At 39.0% G+C, this 21,019-nt stretch overlaps 1 protein-coding gene across 25 annotated transcripts in view; it reads right to left on the reverse strand.

Moving 5' to 3' along the window:
• NUDT9 (nudix hydrolase 9) overlaps window positions 1-21,019 on the reverse strand; it is a 45,723-nt gene that overhangs the window by 12,923 nt on the left and 11,781 nt on the right. For 20 of the 25 annotated variants that reach the window (XM_030564905.1, XM_030564897.1, XM_030564906.1 and 17 more), the window contains 2 exons: window positions 19,930-20,140; window positions 14,640-18,821 (listed from right to left, as the gene is read on the reverse strand). In XM_030564905.1, the coding sequence (XP_030420765.1) occupies window positions 19,965-20,140 (176 nt within the window). In that variant the 3' untranslated portion in view covers window positions 14,640-18,821; window positions 19,930-19,964. Of the gene's footprint in view, window positions 1-7,016; window positions 7,463-9,648; window positions 9,822-14,639; window positions 18,822-19,929; window positions 20,141-21,019 lie in introns of those variants that run through there. The other 5 variants (XR_004000698.1, XR_004000696.1, XR_004000697.1 and 2 more) reach the window with 5 other exon arrangements.

The following is a 21,019-nucleotide window of genomic DNA, read 5'->3' on the forward strand; positions in this document are numbered from 1 at the left end:
TTTACAATCCATAATATCTCTCTGTACACAATAGAAAATAATTGTGCATGATAGAATTGTTCAGAATACTGTTCTTCACATCAACACATATAGTGTGGATTGTGTTTGTATACTGCAGAAAACTAGAAATAGGACAATTTTATTTTATTGTCAATGTACTGTATTGCTAGTTTCTTAACATTCTAATAAAGAAAGCATGAAACAAGTGTGTTTGGATTTATTTTTTTAAAACTTGTTTAAAAGAATAGGCATAAGCACAAATGTATAATGTACATATTATTTTAAACTAATCAGGAGGTGAGAAGACAAAATATAGCATGCATGATGTTTCAAGTGACCTCTTTAAAAGCGTCGTCACCATCACTTTAACTTCCATCCTTAGAAGTTCCGCACCCCCATAGGTCTGTACTGTACATTAATTCATGATATATATTTCTTTGACCAAGATTAATAGAGTAGCAACCCTTACTGGTTTTTTTACCCTCTCTCATAAATTTAATAACCACAAAAACCATTAAAACATGGCCTGCCTATAAAACAAAAACACAACAAAGTATGGGAGGTAAGTCCTCTGTTTTGCCTGCAACCAGCAAAAATATTTATAAAAATAAATTAAGAAATAATCTGCCACCCCAAAAGGGATAAAAAAAAAATTTCTTTTTGTCTTTCAAAACTTCAAAAAAAGCTGGTACCAGCTAAAAAGCAACCCAAAATACCATAAATCTACATCTCAACAAAAACTGTGTTTTATCTTGTGTTTGTCTTATTGCTAGCATTGTTATATATTATATTACAAAAATAACCCCTACTGCATTAAGCAAAAAAAAATTAATAAGCATTTTAACTATATTTACAAAAAACAATATTGCAAAAAGGCATCAAATGAAAAAACGCCAATCTGTTAACAAAAAAAATCCTCATGTAGCAAACACCATATTAAAAAAAATTGGTTTTCAAGCAAAAATTATAAATATTATAAACCTAAAGGTAATTAAAAATAAATTAAGTTCCTTGTCACAAATGCAAAATAGTCTCATGCACAGGCAGGCAAATACTACTATAAACTTAATACAAATAAACCTAAAAAACCTAAAAGCAACATCAAATATGTGGCAGTGGCTAAACACCACCTCCTAGCTGCTATATAAACAAAAAATAAAACTGCCTTAGCCATAAAATGTACTAAAATGCACATTCTTAATTTAGCATCACTTAAACACAAAATGTTTTGGGTAATATCTAAAAATGTTCCGGTATTAACGCATCTTTTAAAACCATTACAAGAATCCTTATTTAACACATACGAATATACATAAATACAGTATGTTTCCAGTATAATTAAGCCTAATTTATTATTAGGTAAAATTATTAAAAATTACTCACCAACATGCTATAAAAGGAAAAATATAAAAAGTAAGCCCTCTCCCAAAATTAACTATAAAATCCTTTTCGCTACCCATAGTTATAAATCAATAAACTAAAAAAAAATAATACCCAAGAATGTACAAAATAAAGCCCTCAAAAATGGGTGTGCTTGTCCCTGTCACCACAAAACCATGTAGTAAAATACCTCATTAAAAACACGTCAAACTAAAAACTGTAACACATGTTTTAAACAAACAATGTATGTGTGTTACATCCTAAACAACAGTATTTAAAAAAACATACAAATATCAGTCAACCCTCAATAAATGTAAATGTAATGTCCATGTATTATATACTTGTAATCACACGTACTATTTACCAAAAATTTTAAAAAGCGCAAAGCACTATAACCACCGCCCCAGTTAATTTCTGTTACCCTTAGCCTAAATTAGCACAAACTAATCTCGTTATCAAAAACAAAAATAACTCAATTTTTACCAAAAAAAACCAACAAAAAAATTAAAAAGCGTGTCATTCAAATAGTACATGCAAATAAAAATATGCTAAAAATTGCTAAATCTAAAATAAATAAATAAATAAAACCCTAACAGCCTATCACTGGTACGTTTTTACAGGCTGGTCCCCAACCGTTAAAAGCATATTGTCTATTTAGTTTCACCCATTAATAATTGTGTTAATATTGTCCTGTGTTTGCTTGCTAAAAATGTGTTGTATGTGCTATTAAACAAAAAAAAAAAGTTTGTTAAATTACAACCACAAGTTCAAATGTCCTCTCAATACATTGCTATAAAATAATTGTATAAAGTATGACCCACTCAAAAATTGTTATTGAGGGTCAAAAGAGGGACATATAGTAATAAAATTATGTTTGTATTTTATAGAATTTAAAATAAAAATAAAAAATAATAAAATGTAGCCTGTATTAAATGTATTGGTGTATAATTTAATCATATCCTGCCAGCCACCCTTTTTAAATAGCAAAAGGAATGGCCTAACAGGCCATTTGGTAAAAATGTATCAGCCGGAATCTGTGTCTGGGCTGATTTCAAGGCAGTAACAAACATTTTAAAGTCACTATTTTATTGTAGGTTTAGCATTTTAAAATAAATAAAAAGATGCCATAATTGTTTTCTTGTGCAATGCAACAATGTTTCTGTTTAAAATGTTGTGTAAATTAATTCTGTTTTATATATACAAAAAAAATTTATGCATAAAAAGAAGTATAAAAGCCATCACTAAGCCAAATATACAAAAAAAAATGCATGGGCGCCAGAAGGCTACAAAACGCCCCTATCAAAATGTCAAAAAAGGCAAATTAACAACTCAAAAAATAAAACAAGCACTTATCAATAAAAAATATCTGTAATAAAAAATAAAACAATTTAAGAAAAAACGAGCACACGTCAAACAACAATTAATTACAGCATAATGGTGCAAAACTCATTGGTCCCAATTAAAAAAATAAATCTCTATATATAAACAGGGTGCCTTGCTATAAAACTTTGGGTTTGTCCTGCCAAGACTTCCTCGAAGCATCGTGTTGCAACTGACAGAACCCACCTCCTCCCTACCCGTGATCAACCTAGCTGGCCACCAGAATGATCTGGACTCTAAACTGGTAACTATAACATCAACTGTCAGAACAGTGTGTGTGCAATTAAATTCATATACTAATTGTTGTATCTACAATAAATGTGGCATATTGCCTTTTCCCCTAAAATAAAATCCTGTGTGATTCTTATAAGCATATTACTTTTACACAGCACATTGACTATGTTATTCCCATGAAGGAGGACCCCTTCCATGAGACTCTTAGCTTGAAATCTCTTATAGAGGATATAATTTTCTGTCTGTATTTTTATTTTTGTCTGACCACAGTACACCATTACTTGTCTGCTCTTTCCACTGCTATGAGTCACCTAACCAGCTTCAATGAATTAGAGGCATAGTTTGTTGACACTTATGATATAATTATACATAAAGGATCTATCCTGCTCTCTATAGCAGCTAAATCCTCCTACCACCACCACTCCATCCCACACCAATCGCTATAACCCACACCTGGTGGAAGGGGGAGTTTTATAGAGGTTATGAGGAAGGAATCCTCCTGTAACCTTCCAGGTCACAGAGAGGTAGTAGAAATAGCTTCATGGCCACTCTATAGCCCCAAAGGTGCAGAACACCTGAACAGAAAGAGGGCATTGTGACATAAAATTTGGGGGAGTGGTAAATAATAAAGAGGATAGATCACTGATACAGAGTGAGCTGGATCACTTGGTAAGCTGGGCACAAGCAAACAATGTGTGTTTTAATATGACTAAATGTATACATCTAGGGACACAGAATGTAGGTGATACTTACAGGAGGGAGGAGTCTATCACAGGAAACTGAAAAAAGATTTGGGGGTTGTGGTGGATAATCAGCCGAACATGAGCTTCCAGTGTGACGCTATAGCCAAAAGGGCTAATGCAATCCTTGGATGCATAAAAAGAGGAATCTCGAGTAGGAATAGAAATGTTATTTTACTTCTGTATTTGGCACTGGTGCAACCACTGCTGGAGCACTGTGTCCAGTTCTAGTATCCACAACTCAAGAAGAAAGTTGAAAAATTGGAAAGGGTTCAGAGAAGAGCCACAAGAATGATTAAAGGGTTATAGTGATAGCCTCATGTAGCTCAATCTATTTAGCTTAACAAAAAGAAGATTAAGGGGTGACTTGATTACCATCTATAAGTAGCTACATGGGAAACAAATTAGACAATGAGCTCAGAGAAAGGTATAACGCGCACCAATGGCTGGAAGTTGAAGCTAGACAAATTCAGACTGGAAATAAGGTGTACGTTTTTAACAGTGAAGGTAATTAACTTGTAAAAACTTGCAGGACCGGAACCTGGGAGGTTCTGTGCTGCTGATGGTGCTGCTTTGCAGCTGCAGGCTTAGGTTGGGCTCCCATGGGAGGACCCTGTGAGGCTAGGCTTGGCAGGAAGTACAGCCCAGCAGGACCTGAGTGGCACCCTCTTGCAGCCCACTGATTGGCTGGTATCAGTAATTAAATCAGGAAGCCACGATAGGAAGCTGTGATTGCCTGCCTGTCTCCGCTCCACACCCTCTATTTCAGCTTCTGACCCTAGTTTGTCCTCAGCTTTGCTATTCGATTGCTATCTGTAACCTTGCGCCTGACTCTGATCTCCTGGTAACCTAACCCTACCTGATGCCTGACTCTCACTTTGCCCTCTGGCCTGACTTAGGTACCAGGAGGTCAGAGTCTGACTCCTAACTCCTGCTCCAACCACTAGGTCTGAACACACTTGCCCCGGTCATGACATAATCAACTCTGCTGGATTGCCCAAACATTTAGTACAAATCCCTTTGGGGGTTACAGAAACCGGTGTATGATAGAATAGCCTCAGGGCTGTTCTAAGTTCTCAGTGGGACCAGCCCAGCACCTGATTATGCCATCTTTGCAGTTTCCATTGACTCATCCCCTGACCAAACTCCACTGGGAGCAGATGGACCAGTCTTGAGAGGATCTGGTCCCATGACTCCAAAATGAGTGGGATGAGATTGTGCTACAACACTTGACACCCTTTTTAACCCAAAACACCCAATCAACCGATAATATTAAAAACAAAACAAACTGAAATAAATCAGCCTAAAGGGGAATTAAGTAAATTAATGAAATCTAAAAAAAAATCAAAAACAAACTCCTACCCTATGCAGAGATTTTAGCCCACAGGGAAGAGGAGCCAGAGACCCCATGAAGTCTACGAGGGACTACACTACTGCTATCTACTTTACATGGAAGACGCTCAGATATTTTGGTAATAGGCAGCAGTTTAAAACTCAAAGATAGACAGACAGACAGATTAAAGAGGCTTATCCACAGCACACTTGACTTTCAGATTGTTTATAATCATTTTAACATTAATTTTTAACAAGCAAAGTGACGTCAAAAATCCAACATTTTGATCTGTACTGAGCCTACCAAGTCATCTTTAATAAAACCTTTCTAAATTGGCTATGTATAATTACCACGTTCCCCACTCTCAGGTGTCTTCTTAATTACAAGCTTCAAAATCACTTGCATTCCATTAAGCTCTGTGTCCTTCACAGACATGTCTTGTCATTATAAATACAACTAGAAGTACATTTTTAAATAGATGGGATCTGATTCTGTTTCCACTTCACTTTTACGCCAATGCAACCCTTCTGACTTCAATATGGTAACTCCCGAGAGTTAGAATCAGGCCTCGATCTTTACATTATGCCTAATATCACAATAATAATTAATCTTCATTTTAATATATTCTACTTCCTGTCCTATCAGAGTTAGGTATAAATTCTATTCCAGTTAATCAAAAACTGGAAAGAGAGAGGGGTTTTCAGATCATTCAGTATGGGCCAAACTCTGTTCCTATTGATGTAAATCGCCTCATTCCACTCCAATTGAAGTCAACATGTGTTGGCCAGTGCTTAATTTGTGCCAGGGCTTGCCAGGGCTGAGCTCTGGAAACTCTGGGCTTGGCAGTTCATTGCCCCAGCACCTCTGGCCTTGCTGCAACAGTTATGAAAATAAAAAATTGCTTGAGCCCCAGCACCTCTCATTACAATTAAGCATTCGGGGAAGCAAAGTTACACTAATGCTGAATGCTTTTGAAAATCCCACCCCTATGAGAGTGCCCCCCCTCAGAATAGTTTTTGGTTGGTTCATTTATTAACTAGTGAATGCATCCAATACACAATTTCTCTTCATCTATCAAGAAAGGATACAAGTCCAAGCAAATGCTAAGGTTATGCGGTTTTGTTTTGTGTTAATAAATGTACATTCATATGTAACCCTTCTGCCAGATGAAGCCAGCAGCAACAAGGGCTGGGTTCAGTATCTAGGGATTCCTTTTCAACAATATAACACAAAACCGGCTCAAGCCCCCACTCAGTGACCTGGGACAATTAGAGGCTCCCCGGGGGTGGTGTATAAGAGGCAATATTTCCCCTCTCGCAAGCACAGTCTGAGTGTAGCAAAAACTTTGAATAGAAGGAGGGAATTAACTCAGCATTAATTTGGGAAAAACACCACAACTAGGGTTCATAAACACAAACCATGAGCAAAGGACCCACCGCCAAGTAAGTTGGGCAGTGTCCTTTTCCCCTCAAGGTCTTAAGTCCAGCAACCCAAAATCCATTTAACATGCCCCTCCCTTCTCTGCACCCCATTCATAGTTGCTGCCCTTGGCCAATGCAGCCAGAGTTCAGAGCTTGATCAACAGCAGGAGTAGGTAACCTATGGCACGCGTGCTGAAGGCGGCACACGAGCTGATTTTCAGTGGCACTCACATTGCCAGAGTCCTGGCCACTGGTCTGAGGGGCTCTGCATTTTAATTTAATTTTAAATGAAGCTTCGTAAACATTTTAAAAACCTTATTTGCTTTACATACAATAATAGTTTAGTTATATATTATAGACTTATAGAAAGAGACCTTCTAAAAACATTAAAATTTCTTACTGGCATGCAAAACCTTAAATTAGAGTGAATAAATGAAGACTCGGCACACCACTTCTGAAAGGTTGCTGACCCCTGATCTACAGAGACACTGTCCCAAAGTAGGTCCAATACTTAGACCTAGTATCAGTGATTTCAGGTCTGCAGTATGTAACAAGACTCTCAATTGATTCTAAATTAGCTTTTTTATTATACTATGGAGAGAGGAAGAGTCAAATGGCACCTAGGACCCTTAAACAGGGCCTACACCACCAGGTACAAGTACCTGTCCCCACCCTCTCTCAACTCATTAGGCTTTGGAACCCATCTGCCCTGCAAGAGAGTGCTGTCTAGTTGAGGGTGAGTCCCTCCATTGGGGTATGCCAGGTACAGTTCTGCTGCCCTTGGTTCACACATGGATAGCAACGCTTTATTACTCCTGCTCCAATAACAAGGAGACTGCGGATCCAACACCAGCCACAAGTGATCATTTGGACAAGCAGTCACTTCATGCTTAGCACCTAGGCAGGGTGGGTTTGTCCATGCAAATGAGATCATCTTCTGAAGTCTTTTTCCACAGGTTAGAACAGCACCAGTACTGAGAACAACATAAAACATGCTGTGTAAGTAATAACCTCTGCATTCATTCCCTTTGCCAACCCTTTAACATGCTCCAGTGCGAGTCTCTGCGATTTCTGTAATCTTAGCAGTTGACAAGAAATTAAACTAATTCTCCAACAGGTATTAACAGGTGTGTTGTAAACAAGACACGAGAAGTCATTCTTCCGCTTTACTCTGCGCTGGTTAGGCCTCAACTGGAGTATTGTGTCCAGTTCTTGGCACCGCATTTCAAGAAAGATGTGGAGAAATTGGAGAGGGTCCAGAGAAGAGCAACAAGAATGATTAAAGGTCTTGAGAACATGTCCTATGAAGGAAGGCTGAAACAATTGTGTTTGTTTAGTTTGGAAAAGAGAAGACTGAGAGGGGACATGATAGCAGTTTTCAGGTATCTAAAAGAGTGTCATCAGGAGGAGGGAGAAAACTTGTTCACCTTAGCCTCCAATGATAGAACAAAAAACAATGGGCTTAAACTGCAGCAACGGAGATTTAGGTTGGACATTAGGAAAAAGTTCCTAACTGTCAGGATAGTTAAACACTGGAATAGATTGCCTAGGGAAGTTATGGAATCTCCATCTCTGGAGATATTTAAGAGTAGGTTAGATAAATGTCTATTAGGGATGGTCTAGACAGTATTTGGTCCTACCATGAGAGCAGGGGACTGGACTCGATCTCTCGAGGTCCCTTCCAGTTCTAGAGAGTCTATCTGAGTCTATTAAGAATTTGTGATTCATGGTGAACTGTGGTTTTCTGATTAAAGCCAAGGCATTAGAAACAGCATTTAAATAATTTGGGATGAGTTTAAATAATCATTAGACATTAATGATATATATAGGATCTCAATGGGCATTAGATGGGAGGCGGGAAGGATGGTAATGTTAGAAAAAGCTTCAGAAGTAAAGAGAAGGAACAGAAATAATGAGAAACAAATTGCAGAAAATCTCAGTGAAAATTAAGCATTTTTTTCCAAAATATAGACGATGCAAAAGAGAAAGAACAACCGGCTTCTGGTGAACGAGGTGACGAGGTTCAGAACCTCTGGATGAGGCCTTAGCACGTTTACAGTACCATAAGGGAGACTGCCATCCCACAAATTAAATACGAGTATCCTGTAGTGAAGCTGACATGTCAGCAAACTTACGATCAGGAGCTTTTACCTCATTAACTCAGCCAATGTTTTCAAAAGTGACTAGCGATTTTGAGTACATTAATTTATGTGTTGAGATGCCTTAAAGGGGCTTGATTTTCAAAAAGTGCTAAGAATTCACCCTCTAAAAATCAGAACTTAAGGGGTCTCAAGCTGGGCATCCAAAATCACTAGTCACTTATGAAAACTTTGGCTCCTGTTTCTTACTAGTTTCCAAGTGTTCAGGGCAGTAATAAAACTGCCATACACATCACATCTCTGTCACGTTACATGTAGTGAAAGATCCATGTAACATTAAATCTTTGAGTATAAAGGAAGTAAGCAAGAAAATCAGCCAGTCCTCTTAGATTTGAGAGATATTCCAAAATGTTGGGATCTGGCAATTACCTATAACTCCAATATTCTGGATCAGAACCAATATCAATTAAACTCTCTGACCTATGATTCCTTAACTAGATTCAGGGCCATTTGTGGAGAAAAGTTAGAGAACACCTGCAACAACGCAGTTTGATTAACTTACACACTGGAGTTCTTTGAAGGTATTATGTCCACAATATCTGAGGGAAATTCAGGGGATGTGTATGTGTGAATTTTCAGAAAGCACTGGACCAGATCTTAAATTAGTGATGATGATGAAGAATATCTAAAAAGTCTAAATTTAGGGCGTGGTCCTGTGAGATGCTTTGTGCCAGACACAAGGGGCTCTGTGAGCTCAAGTTTCAATTGAGGCCATGTTGATAGCATTCAGTGAAGCACCACCACATTACTCACTCTTATAAACTGTGCTAAGGAATTTAACGCTGTAAGTAGTAACCTGGATAGGGTTTAAGTTCACTCTACTCACAAAAATTTAAAATAATGCTTCACCCTTATATAATAGCTCTTTGCATATTTAAATGGCAAAGCATTTGTCATCATATGTTAGCCCCACTTTACAGATGGGGAAACCAAGGGACAGAGATTAAGTGACTTGCCCAAGGTCACACAGCAAGACGCAGGCAAAATATGATAGAACTCACATTGTCTGATTCCATACTCTGGTGCCCTACTCACAGGATAGCATCCTCTTCTCCTTTCTCCAAAACTTCTGAGTCACATTTATTTCTAATCTCCATTTTCATAGGTTTCTCCGCCAGAATGAGATTTCCATTTCTCTCCTGTGTTCCGAGCAGGGCCGTTGCTGTACCAGTCCCTGTAAGGATTGAACAAGCAGCTATTGAAGCATTGGACTATTAGAAATGGAAACTATGTTGCTTCTCATTATTGGAAGAACTTCCTTAAAATATATATTTTCTAAACTGATAGATGGTAAAGAAATAGTTTCTTATGTTATTCCTATTCTACCTCAAAGCTTTACGGACAACAAGCAAATAGATCACAAGCACCTGCAAGGAATCTCCCCCGCCCCCCCCCCCCCCGCCCCCGCAAGTCATCAGCACTGCATAGTTCACCTTTCAGGAATCAGGTTTCCTGCTGTACCAGGGTGAATTCCACCGAAGTTCCAATGAGTTCCTCTTTTAAAATGTCAACTCTTTGCTGTTCGACATGTGGAACGTTAATTACAGCTAGAAGGGTGTACTTTGTAATTATTTTATAGGTAGTTGGATCAAAGGTGCTCTACGTAAATGTATGATTTAATGATATCTTCTTTTGTTTTCCAAAGCTGGATGAGAGTGATAGAAGCACCAGTGGAGAGGTAAACCTCCTGCTTATATTAACATTCTGTATTTCATTTCTTAGCTTTAAAATGGACGCAAAACTATTTATAATCTTGAATCTGAATTTACTGGTATTGACAATGCTTTGTATTTTCCACTGTGGCGTAGGAATCACCCAAGGTTTCCATCGCAGTTTCCTCCACAAGCACCTTCATTTCCTCCACAACCATTTCCCCCATTTCAACTGCCTCCTCAGGTAATGTAATCATTAGAGGTGGATGAAGGGGAAAAGACTTGCTTACTTCAGAGGAAAAAAATCTCTAATTACAGAATATCAGAGCACTCTTTGATTGACAGGTTACCATCAAGGTATTTTTTCAACATATTTATTCTTATTTTTCAAGCTTTTGGAAGTTTGTGGAGAAATCTAACTCTACAACAACTCAAGCCCAAACCTAATCTGGATCCCAGTACCTTCTCTCTGTCCCATCTCTGTCTTAAATAGCAGGCAAAAAAATTACCATTACAGTTATACGCTACTATGACATTATCTCAGGATCACCATAAAATGGAGCTCACACAGCAGTGGTGAAAATTACTTTTTGAGTTGGAACAAGGGTGCATCCTGTTTATTATCCACAGTTATTACTAAACAACAGAGGCCTTTAAAATAATTTCCACTGGCATGTCAGTTTCTTTTTGCAGTGCCCAAGATAATTCTAGGAGGTCCTTTTGTTAGTCCCATACGTGGTAACAGAAAACAACCTCACATTGTTATACTGAAATTTTAAATCACATATTTACATTTTAAATGAAAGAAAACACTACCAACATGAGCTGTGAAACTCTTGAAAGGTAAGGTACTGGGGGAGAGTCTGATCTCATATTTATCTGTATAAATCCAGCATTACTTGGATTTAGCCTGGTGAAACTGAGGCCATGCCCACATTACGCAGCTTTTAGCAGCACGGCTGTGCCGCTACAGCCGTGCTGCTAAAAGCCAGGTAGTGTAGCTGGTATTTGTGGGCAGGAGAGAGCTCTCCTGCCAACAGAAAATATCCAACCCCAACGAGGTAAGTTAGCATTTTCGGCAGGAGGATGTTCCTGCCAACAAAACACTGTTCATACTGGAGCTTGTCATTGACAAAACTTGTGTCTTTCTGGGGTGGGGGGAAAGAGGGGTTTACATCTCTGAATGACAAAAGTTGTGTCTTTCACGTGCCAGTGTAGACAAAGCCTGAGAGATATACACCACAGTAGTTCTGATTTTGAAAAGCTTATGCCCAAATAAATGTGTTAGTCTCTAAGGTGCCACAAAGACTCCTCCTTGCTTTTGCTGATACAGACTAACACAGCTACCTCTCTGAAACCTGCAATAATTATAACACTCATACCACTAGATGGCACTGCAGCTTCAAACAAGTCAACACTTTGTCAAGCTCTCGGGAACTTACAGGTGGGTTAAATCCCCCTTTTCTCCATCATCCCATTGCCTGGTCCAAGCACAGGTCCTCTGGACTACTAGAGAATCTAGCTGATAGACACACATGCACACGTAACTCAAATGAGAAACAAGGACTCCACTTCTGTGGACACACAAGCACATGCCTAATTTTAACCATGTAAGAACTCCATTGACTTCATTAGGACTACACCTAGGAATAAAGCTGGGTACATGTTCAAGTGATTGCAGGATTGGACTCTGACTATGGCCATGTCTATATTAGGAAAAATGTGTGATGATAACACATTAAAATTCTAGCATACACAAGGCAGTTGTAGTTCTAAATGTGTGTTAGCAGCTCAAGGTAATTCCTAGGGAGAGAATCTCAAATTTACCTCAACTACCTAACAGGTGTTAAAACCACAACATGTTAATTTACATTTGTTAACTAACATGTTAACAATACCCATGTTTTTCCCAGTGAGGCCAAGGTCCAAATGGGATAAAATAATGAACAGATTAGACTGTTCAAACACAGTATCTGGGAGCTGGGCTCTAGTTCGAGTTTGAACATCTACACCTCAATTTCACAGCCCCTTAGCCTGAGCCCTGTGAACCCGAGTCAGCTGGCATGGGCTAGCCGGAGGTTTTTAATTGCAGCATAGGCATCTATAAAGCATTGTAGAAAGCATTAAGTAATGAATCCTTGGTACCCAGATAAGAGACTAATATTATTCACTGCTTACATATAGGGAAAAATTAGGCAATAAAGTTAAGTGACTTGCCCAAGGCCATAGGGCAAGTCAGTATCAGAACTCAGATTAGCAATCAGGAGGTCCTGGCATGCAGTCCTGCACTTAATCAAATGTCTACATGATGGTGTATTTTTAAGTCCTCTTTATTCCAAAGAGACTTTATTTTAGATTGAATCTGACAATTTCCCTTTAAACCAAATAAGTTACTGTTACCTGATATTCAATGGGGGTAAGTCCATATTTTTGTATTTATAAAACTTATTGCTGTACAATTAAACAGCAAACATAGGTTGCACTTTGACTAGTTTTGTGGAGGATCATTTCTAGTGTTATTAAAATTAAAGAAAGAAATATTCACAAAAGTTCTCACACTTCTGTTGCAAAGAAAGCTTACGGAGATTTTAAATGTTTCAGCCCATTGTTGCCCTGTGGCGAAATCGACCCCATTAGGGTGTGGAAACTTCATGGTGCTATTCTTCCATTGCCCTGCACTGGGCCATCATTTACACCAGTGTAAAGTGGCTGTTAAATCCTGCGATTCTGATCTGGCAGCATTTTATACCCACTTTGCTTTGGTGTTCGGGATTGCACCAGGTGCAGAACAGAAAACTGGGGCCTCATGAATTTCAACTTACACAGTTTCTTAGATCAGATGGGATGGTGAGGTCAAAAACAGACAGACACACAAAGTACATGAGGGGTTCCACCTCCCAAACCTGCATATTTTGGCTGATTTGCCAGAGGACATTTTCCATGGGAGCTGGGGAGCAGGAAGTAGCATTAGTAGGGCAAGGAGCCCCACAAGCACTTTTGCAACACTATAATCTCTTGTGGGGGTCCCTTCAGTTTAGTGGAGGCATTTTAGTTATGTTGGATCCATTCCCCAGTCTTAATCCACCACTGCATGGAAGTAGTGCTCCCCCCTTCCAGGGGACCTGCAGTCCACTGTCCAGCCACTTCCTCAGTGGTGAGTCGGGGGGTCCCAGCCCAGGGACCCTGTAGATGGCTGCTGCTTGAGGCTCTCCCTCCGACTCCTCTGTAGATCTCCCTGGGCCACTTCCCTGCAGCCCCAGCACCCTCTTTAACCTTTGCCTCAGGGCCTCAGCCTATGGAGCCCTGCAGCCCACCAGGAGCTGCCTTTAGCTCCCCAGGTTTCTGCCTGCAACACTGCTCTGTCCCAGGTGCTTGCAGCCTTCAGCCTGCAAGGGAGCCAGTCCTCCTCAAGCTCCACTGAAGCTGCTCTGCTCCCCAGCCCTTTTCATATGGGCAAGCCCAGCTCTAATTGGCTGCCTCCTGCACAGCCTCCCTAGGGCTCTATTAACCCATTATGGGCCAGTGTGTGGCAGCTGCCCCATCACACACCCCCAAACTGCAAGCCTCATGCAGGTACAGAGCAATGCTGGAAGGGGCTGTGCTTTGCAATGGAGGAGCTGATCACGGTGCTGCAGGTGCCAGACGGTGGCTGGTGGGAAGAGTAGAAGGAAGACAGGCTGTGCGGCTAGTTCCCAGCGAGCTACAGGCAGCTACTGGAAGTAGGAGACTGGTTGGACCAGATGACTAGAGGGTGCAAGGTGCCGTGTGGGGAGGGGCACAGGTGACTAGGGCCACAAGGGAATGCAGAGTTAGGAGAGAAGGAACATAAGCATCCACTTGAGCTTTGGCCCCCTCACTTCTAAAAATACGCGCTATTTAATGTATTTAATGATAAAGAACAGTAGAAGCAGCTGTTAATTCTCATTTGAGATTCTAATTCAGTTCTCTCATTCTGCAGATGACTGGGAATTTAACGATGGCCTCCATGGAACTTATCTACTTCTAATCAGTCAGCACGGTTATTTTTATTTGTTTGAATTTATATTATTCTCTCACAGATCTTCGTTACTGGTGCACTGAAAATTTCGGAGAAAAACAACAGTAGATCTATACATGCCTCTAACATTCATCTGTATTCATTGTCTAACCCCTTATTGGTAGATGGTTCTACTCATCCAAACCGTATGTTCCATGCCATTTTATGCTTTAATAAAGACTGAGCATTGACTGAACACTTTTTTTTCTTACCATTTTTTTTTCTGACTTCAAGTTTGCATAAAGGACCTGCTCTTAAAGATGAGCCAAACTTCCATCTACTCAATAAGAAACGTACACCTAGGTCTATTTATAAGCAATTTTTATTTGAAGGCTTAAATGACAGCCACAATTTGTGCCTTCCTCATTTTTGTTTTTTAAATCAAAACATTTTCACTTCCTTATTGTCCTTGATTTTCTATTAACATAAATGTGGCATGACTACTTTCCAGAGGAAATGAAATTAAATAAGGACACTGTATTCAGTACTGTGCACCAAACAATCAGAGAGGTGGCAATAGGACACAATCCACAGAAGCTGGAAATGGAAAAGGCCTTTTACGACATCCAAACCATTTCCCTACACATACAGAATTGTACTGTACTTGTAGTAAAGTTCCGATGATAATAAAGAGCTAGATTATGATGAAATACTCAAAGAGCTAATTATAGGGAGTGTGGAGATAAACAATGGAACAAAGAATGTGAAGTGACACAGGATACCAATCTTTGAAGGATGTACATACCAAGGAGGGAGAAGATTGTACAAGGAAATAACATCATAAGATGTACCACATGCTTAATTAATGCTGTCAATCTCAGATAATTCTAGTGGGATAAAGCAGATAATAGCCACTCTTTCAGTCACGTATGCTGGCTCCTCCTAACCCGTAGAGTCCAAAAACCATGTGGTAACCACAGAAAAACTTCAGTAGAAAGAGTACTTCCTTCTTATTCCCCAGATCTCCTCCCTGTATGCAAATGGCCCAATCAGATTTTAACCTGAACACAAAAAAAAGTATTTGAATGTTATAGTACAGGATTTGCAACATCCTGAAAACAGAGGTTTCTAATGAAATTGCAGGCTTACTTAACTATAGGGACACAACTTCTACAGTTAGAACAACATTATGCAAGTGAATTGGAGGGTGGGAGAGCAAGTGGGAGGAGACACTTTAAAATAAATCTCTAACTACAGGCAACTACTCTCAAATACAGAAAAATGAAAGACTACTAGCTTTTTGCCTATATATTGAAACAAATTAGTAGTTCTGTTTTTGTAATGACATTTAAATGATACATGAGGAGACTATCCATAAGAACAAACCAGAAAATTGTTTGTACACAAAACTCCTAGTATTAGTCTTTCCTCTGTCCCTTCCCCCTCCTGGAAATTTAAATCTTTCATACACAACACAGAATGAAAAAGCCACATAAAATGTTCCTATATTTAATCTGATTTTAACTCAGTGATGCTTGATTAAACATAAATTCAATGACAATGTGACTATGAAATTTTAATAAAAAACAGCTTTCACGGACCAGAAGAATTAATATTTCTTCAATATACAGATCTAAACTTTTACAATATTCAGTAACAAATGTTTCTTTTGAGTCTTAACAGTCAGAGAACTATGCACAGTTGCATAACAATTTCTGATTGCAGTTTATCCAACAAGCACATAGATGGCATGTAAGTTGGGTTTTCAGTTTTAAGTCCTTCCTTTTATAACAGCCACAAGACGACACAATTTGGCTAAAGTAGTTTTACACTTTCCCATAAGCTACTTTCCATAAGTGCCTTTTTCTCATTTCCTGCTCTTGCAACAAATGTATCACTATTTCCTCTTCATTACCAATAATAATTATTTAAAAAAAGAGAGAGAGAGAGTCCACATTTTCTATCTTGGGACTGGTAAAAAGATACAGTGTAAAGTACTGTATAGTCTTTCAAATCAGTTGATCAACATGAAGGTCCATTCTTAGTTGTGATGGTATCAAAATTAATGGGACCCTATTCCAAAATATTAATCCTCTGTAATGGCAGAAGCAACTAAGGTTATAAAAAACAAACAAAAACAGACCAGTGCTTAAAAATCTGTCAACAATACAGTTTGTAAGGGATATACATTATTTCTTCTCATATTTTAGACTGCAACTATTAAATTAGTCATTTTGCAGACTGGAGTGAAGAGGTGGGCAAACTTCACAAACCTCCACAAGAGTCACAAACTAACCACATTCCTAAATCCTCATGTGCTTTCCTGTGGCTCCCAGTCCCTTACAACCAATGACAACTGAGGGATGAGAGTAACTCCTAATGAACATTGAATTATACTATCAGCTCCTTAAGCTTTTTACAACATATAACTACCCATCCCTTCCATATGTTTTTGTAGCACAGTGAAGACTGGATAACCACACTTCGCAATTGGCAGGATTTTGTTTTAAGAAAGAGTGAACATTAAGCAAATGGCTTTCAAAACACCAGTCATATTAGGAGACATTGGGAATCTTAAGAAATAGCAGCTTAAACTGTTTGTATGAAGTTAAAGGTGAAGAGTTTTTGGGAGACACACATAGCAGGTGATGGTAAAAGCTTGTAGGTGTTCCAGTCAATTATGGATTTGGAGAAACTCAATTGCCTTTAATAACACGTACCCATTTTCCTGGGAAGGAGCCAACAATATCATAGTAAGACTGGGTCCAGGGCAACAAGGTAGGAGCAAGGCTAGGAATAAGCAGACACAGGAGCTATTGCAGCCAAGGGCAAATGCTTTGACCAGACTCTTCCCACTAAGGAGGCAGTGTAGCCAATCAGGCAGCCTACGACAGGCTGTGATCATTAGGTTGTCCAGAGACTGGCTCTGCTCCAGGCCCTGACTCCTGACAGGAGAGCACTGAAAAAATGAGCTTTAAATCATTGTCTGACTTGCCTCCATTGACCTCTTGAGGTGAACATGTTTGCCGTATCACTCTCAGATATTATCAGTGAAGTTGAGATAGTAATGAATTGCACGAGAATATAGTAGGCAATGGAATTTTCTATTCATATTGACAATATCCTCCTGCCCATACAATTTGTTGGGGGTGGGGGGAGAAGGAGGGGAGGCAAGAAATCCACACAAGAGCCTCAACCACCAAACACAGTCAACAACTCTAATAATACACATTGTGCTGGCATGGACAGCAGCTACACTTTGACACAGTTTGAAGTTTCAGCATTGTTTGATTTTGAAGAGCTTATTTGCAGTTACGTAGCACAGTCACAGAAAAGACAAGTGCTATATTAAAGAGGTGCACCTCCTGTAAAACAAGCAAAAAAAAAAAAGTTATTCTAACTATTCAACACAACAGCCATAAAATGCTGAATTCACTTTTGGGTGTCACATTATTTTAGAATTTGAAGACAGTGTAAAGCAAGGTCTGTAAGAAAAGGTAAAGAGCTCGACTTATCAAATATAAAGAGGTAGAATGGCAGGAGACCTACCAACTCTTCATGTGTTGCAGACTATTACTAGAGTAAGTGGACAGAAATAAGGTACACTTAAGCTAAAGCAAGGACAACTCAAGCTAAACACTGGAAGAACATCATACATAAGAACAGCTAAACATCGGAACACACTACTACAGCGGGGGAGAAGGATGCAAGTATTCTTCTTATCAAAAGTGGAGTTTGCCAAGTGAATTTATGGCGGCAGCACTAGCAACAAAGTTCAGTCCGCTCAAACTACCATTAGGTCTAGTTAGAGGGCAGTCGTCAGTGATATGTGACATTGTCTGTCTTTGGCCACAGCTGCACATGGGATCCTTTGGTTGGCCCCTGACGTGAAGGCGGGCTGCATATTTACCCTGGCCCATTTGAAATTGGTTCAGAAGGACACATGAGCAAGTGTGGCAAATTGAGGCTGGGTACACACATGTTCGGGTCAGTTATAAGAGAATGATTACTGACATCAGCTGCAGACCATTCTTCAAACCACATAGACATCACAGAGAAATATGGACAGAACAAGTGGGCTCACAACAGATGCCTTGACAACAAACATACTGTTGGGTCGTCAAAGAGGTCTGTGTATATTGATAGGTTCAGTTTTGCCCTGATCTTCTCAACCATTCAGGCTATAGCATCCTCACAATGGATGTGTGGAGGAGTGATGTTGCGTAACACAGGGAACCATGGTACTGGGCTGGTCAAAATGTCTCAGTTATGATGTTCATGGTTGAATGTAGTCGTGTGTCCTATCAGCAGACCACATTCAAAGTCCTTTCTAGAGCTGAATCTCAGTTACTTGCAAGCAGACATTCTTGATATAATTCCACTCCCCAATGTTGGCGCCATCAGGCTGTCCCTGAGAGTAATGCAACTCAACATTGAGAGAGTGTCAGAAACCAAATGCAGCATTATCAGGGTTGGCATTATTAGAGATATTCAATTAGTCAGACACGATACCCAATCAATCGATCAGGGATAGTCTATGGAGTATCTAAAAAAGAAAACAAAGATCAGCTCTACCACAGTGCAAGGGGAAAGATGAGATGACTCATAGAAAAAGTTGCCTGAAGAGTAACCCAAGAGTAAAATTCAGCCCACTAAGTCCTAAAATATAGCCCAGACAGTCATTTTCATGCAAGAACGGCAGGAAGATACAAGCAGATCAGCTGGAGGTTCTTAAGTTGCTGGCAAATTCAATCAAACATTTGTCTCTCTTATCAAGAAAGGAACAAGTATAAGCAAATATTCTGGTTATGTGCACTTATAAATGTCTCTTAGAATAAAATACATGCATACTGGATCCTACCCTTGGCTTCATGGCAAATTAGCAGTTTGACCCTTTGTGTCATAATATTTGGGAAACCTTGTATTAGAGGTTCCACCCAACTCAAATTCATTCTTGGATTTGTTCATGAGTGAATAACATAACAATTCAGTCTAGCAAAATACTCATGATACTCAACATCCGGAGTACTCATTTCTCAGACAAGACTTTTTTATTTGGCCAGTGGTTTCCTAAAGTGAAAGTGAATTCATTTAGTTTCTGGTTTATTATATAACTTTCAAATCACAATTAATAAATCATCACTTCGCTCATCAGACTAAACCTCATGCCTATCTGAAAGCTCTCTCTTCCTGATAGATATCAGCAAATGCACACAAAGCTAAATTCCAAGCCTACAAATTAGTATAAAAAAATCAAGACAATTTGCATAGAATTAGATTTCCATAGAATCTGAATGGAAATCACTAAGGAGAAGGCAATGGAGAACAATAGCAACTTTTGTTTTTAGTCTGAGTTCATCACAGTTTGGATACTAGAATTATGTGAAGAGGAAGTCGTATAGATGCTTTGGTTTAGGCCATGCCTAACTGCAGTCATAAAATATTCTAACTATTTAACTGGAGCATTTCTATAAGTTGTCTGCCCCTCATGTCTGATGTATTTACCATTATGTTCCACATATAGCATGGATTTCTTACCAAAAGGCAATTAGTGTACCAATTTATTCTTAGTACTAAAGACTAACAAAACTGAAGATACAAAAGATGGCCTCTCTCTCAATAAAGTAACATGTTCTTTTGCTTTTTATACTTACATCAGTTTTCAGTTTATATTTGGATTCCAGAAGCATCATTTATGGCAGCCAGGAACAGGGTCTTCATTCCAGTGTGCTCCCCATTTCTCAGCTACCAGTTTGATGAAGTCACCATGATTCGCATACAGCTTCAGTTTCTCACTGATGTCAACCCATTTCACTTTCCCAGCATCATCTCCTGCTTCCAGAAGCAAGTTATCCATTGTCTCACCTGATTGCCAAACAAAAGATTGAAGACAGTATTTTATCTTTTCTGCCCTCTCACTATCCTATATGCTCCATTACGCTCTGCTGCAGGAGGTCTGTTCATGCCAGTTTCACTCCAACTACTGCCACAAAAATACCAGTCAGGTTTTTAAACAGCAGCTAGGACATTAAGCACATTCTTCCTCTGTGTTACAATTACCTCTCACACTTACATGCATAACTGACATTATACTATCTAGCTGGAAACAGAATAGATAGCCTAAATCCTTGTGGCACCATTATTGTAGTTTCCCAAGTGCCATGCCCAGCTAGTAAAATTAATGCGATTACATGCCCTGTCTCCCTGCTAAAATAAGTTTTAGGTTCAATCGATCTCTGCTCTCCTCTGACCCTTCTGCTCCAGTTTTTCACACCCTTTATATAGCTGATGCTTGGAAACTTTCCATCACACATGTCATTCACCAGAAGGTAAACCAGATTCTGATACTATTATTTCAGTAGGGTACCTGAAAATACCCATGCTATAATGAAGAGTGAAGACAACAATAATTGGGTGTCTTTAGAGGGCTTCACCAAAAAACAATGCCTCTAAACAAGCAACAAGTCTTTTGCATTCTCTAGTTACTGGAACAGTTCTGAAAAATTGAAATCCCTCTTCCCAAGTTTCATGATGGGACAGAAGATTAAACCAAATTTAAAGAGATACTGTAGCAAGAACAAGGCTTAGCTAAAATGTCTGGTCTCTATCCAATAAGTCATACTAAATATATATATTTTAAAAATTAAGTTAAATATTCATTACTTTTCCAATATGTTTGGATTGAAATAGATATCCTCCCAAAGCACCTATTTTTCTTAATATAATTTAGCCAACTAACCTTTG

Source organism: Gopherus evgoodei, chromosome 5, assembly GCF_007399415.2.
Source record: "Gopherus evgoodei ecotype Sinaloan lineage chromosome 5, rGopEvg1_v1.p, whole genome shotgun sequence".
Lineage (NCBI taxonomy): Eukaryota > Metazoa > Chordata > Testudines > Testudinidae > Gopherus > Gopherus evgoodei.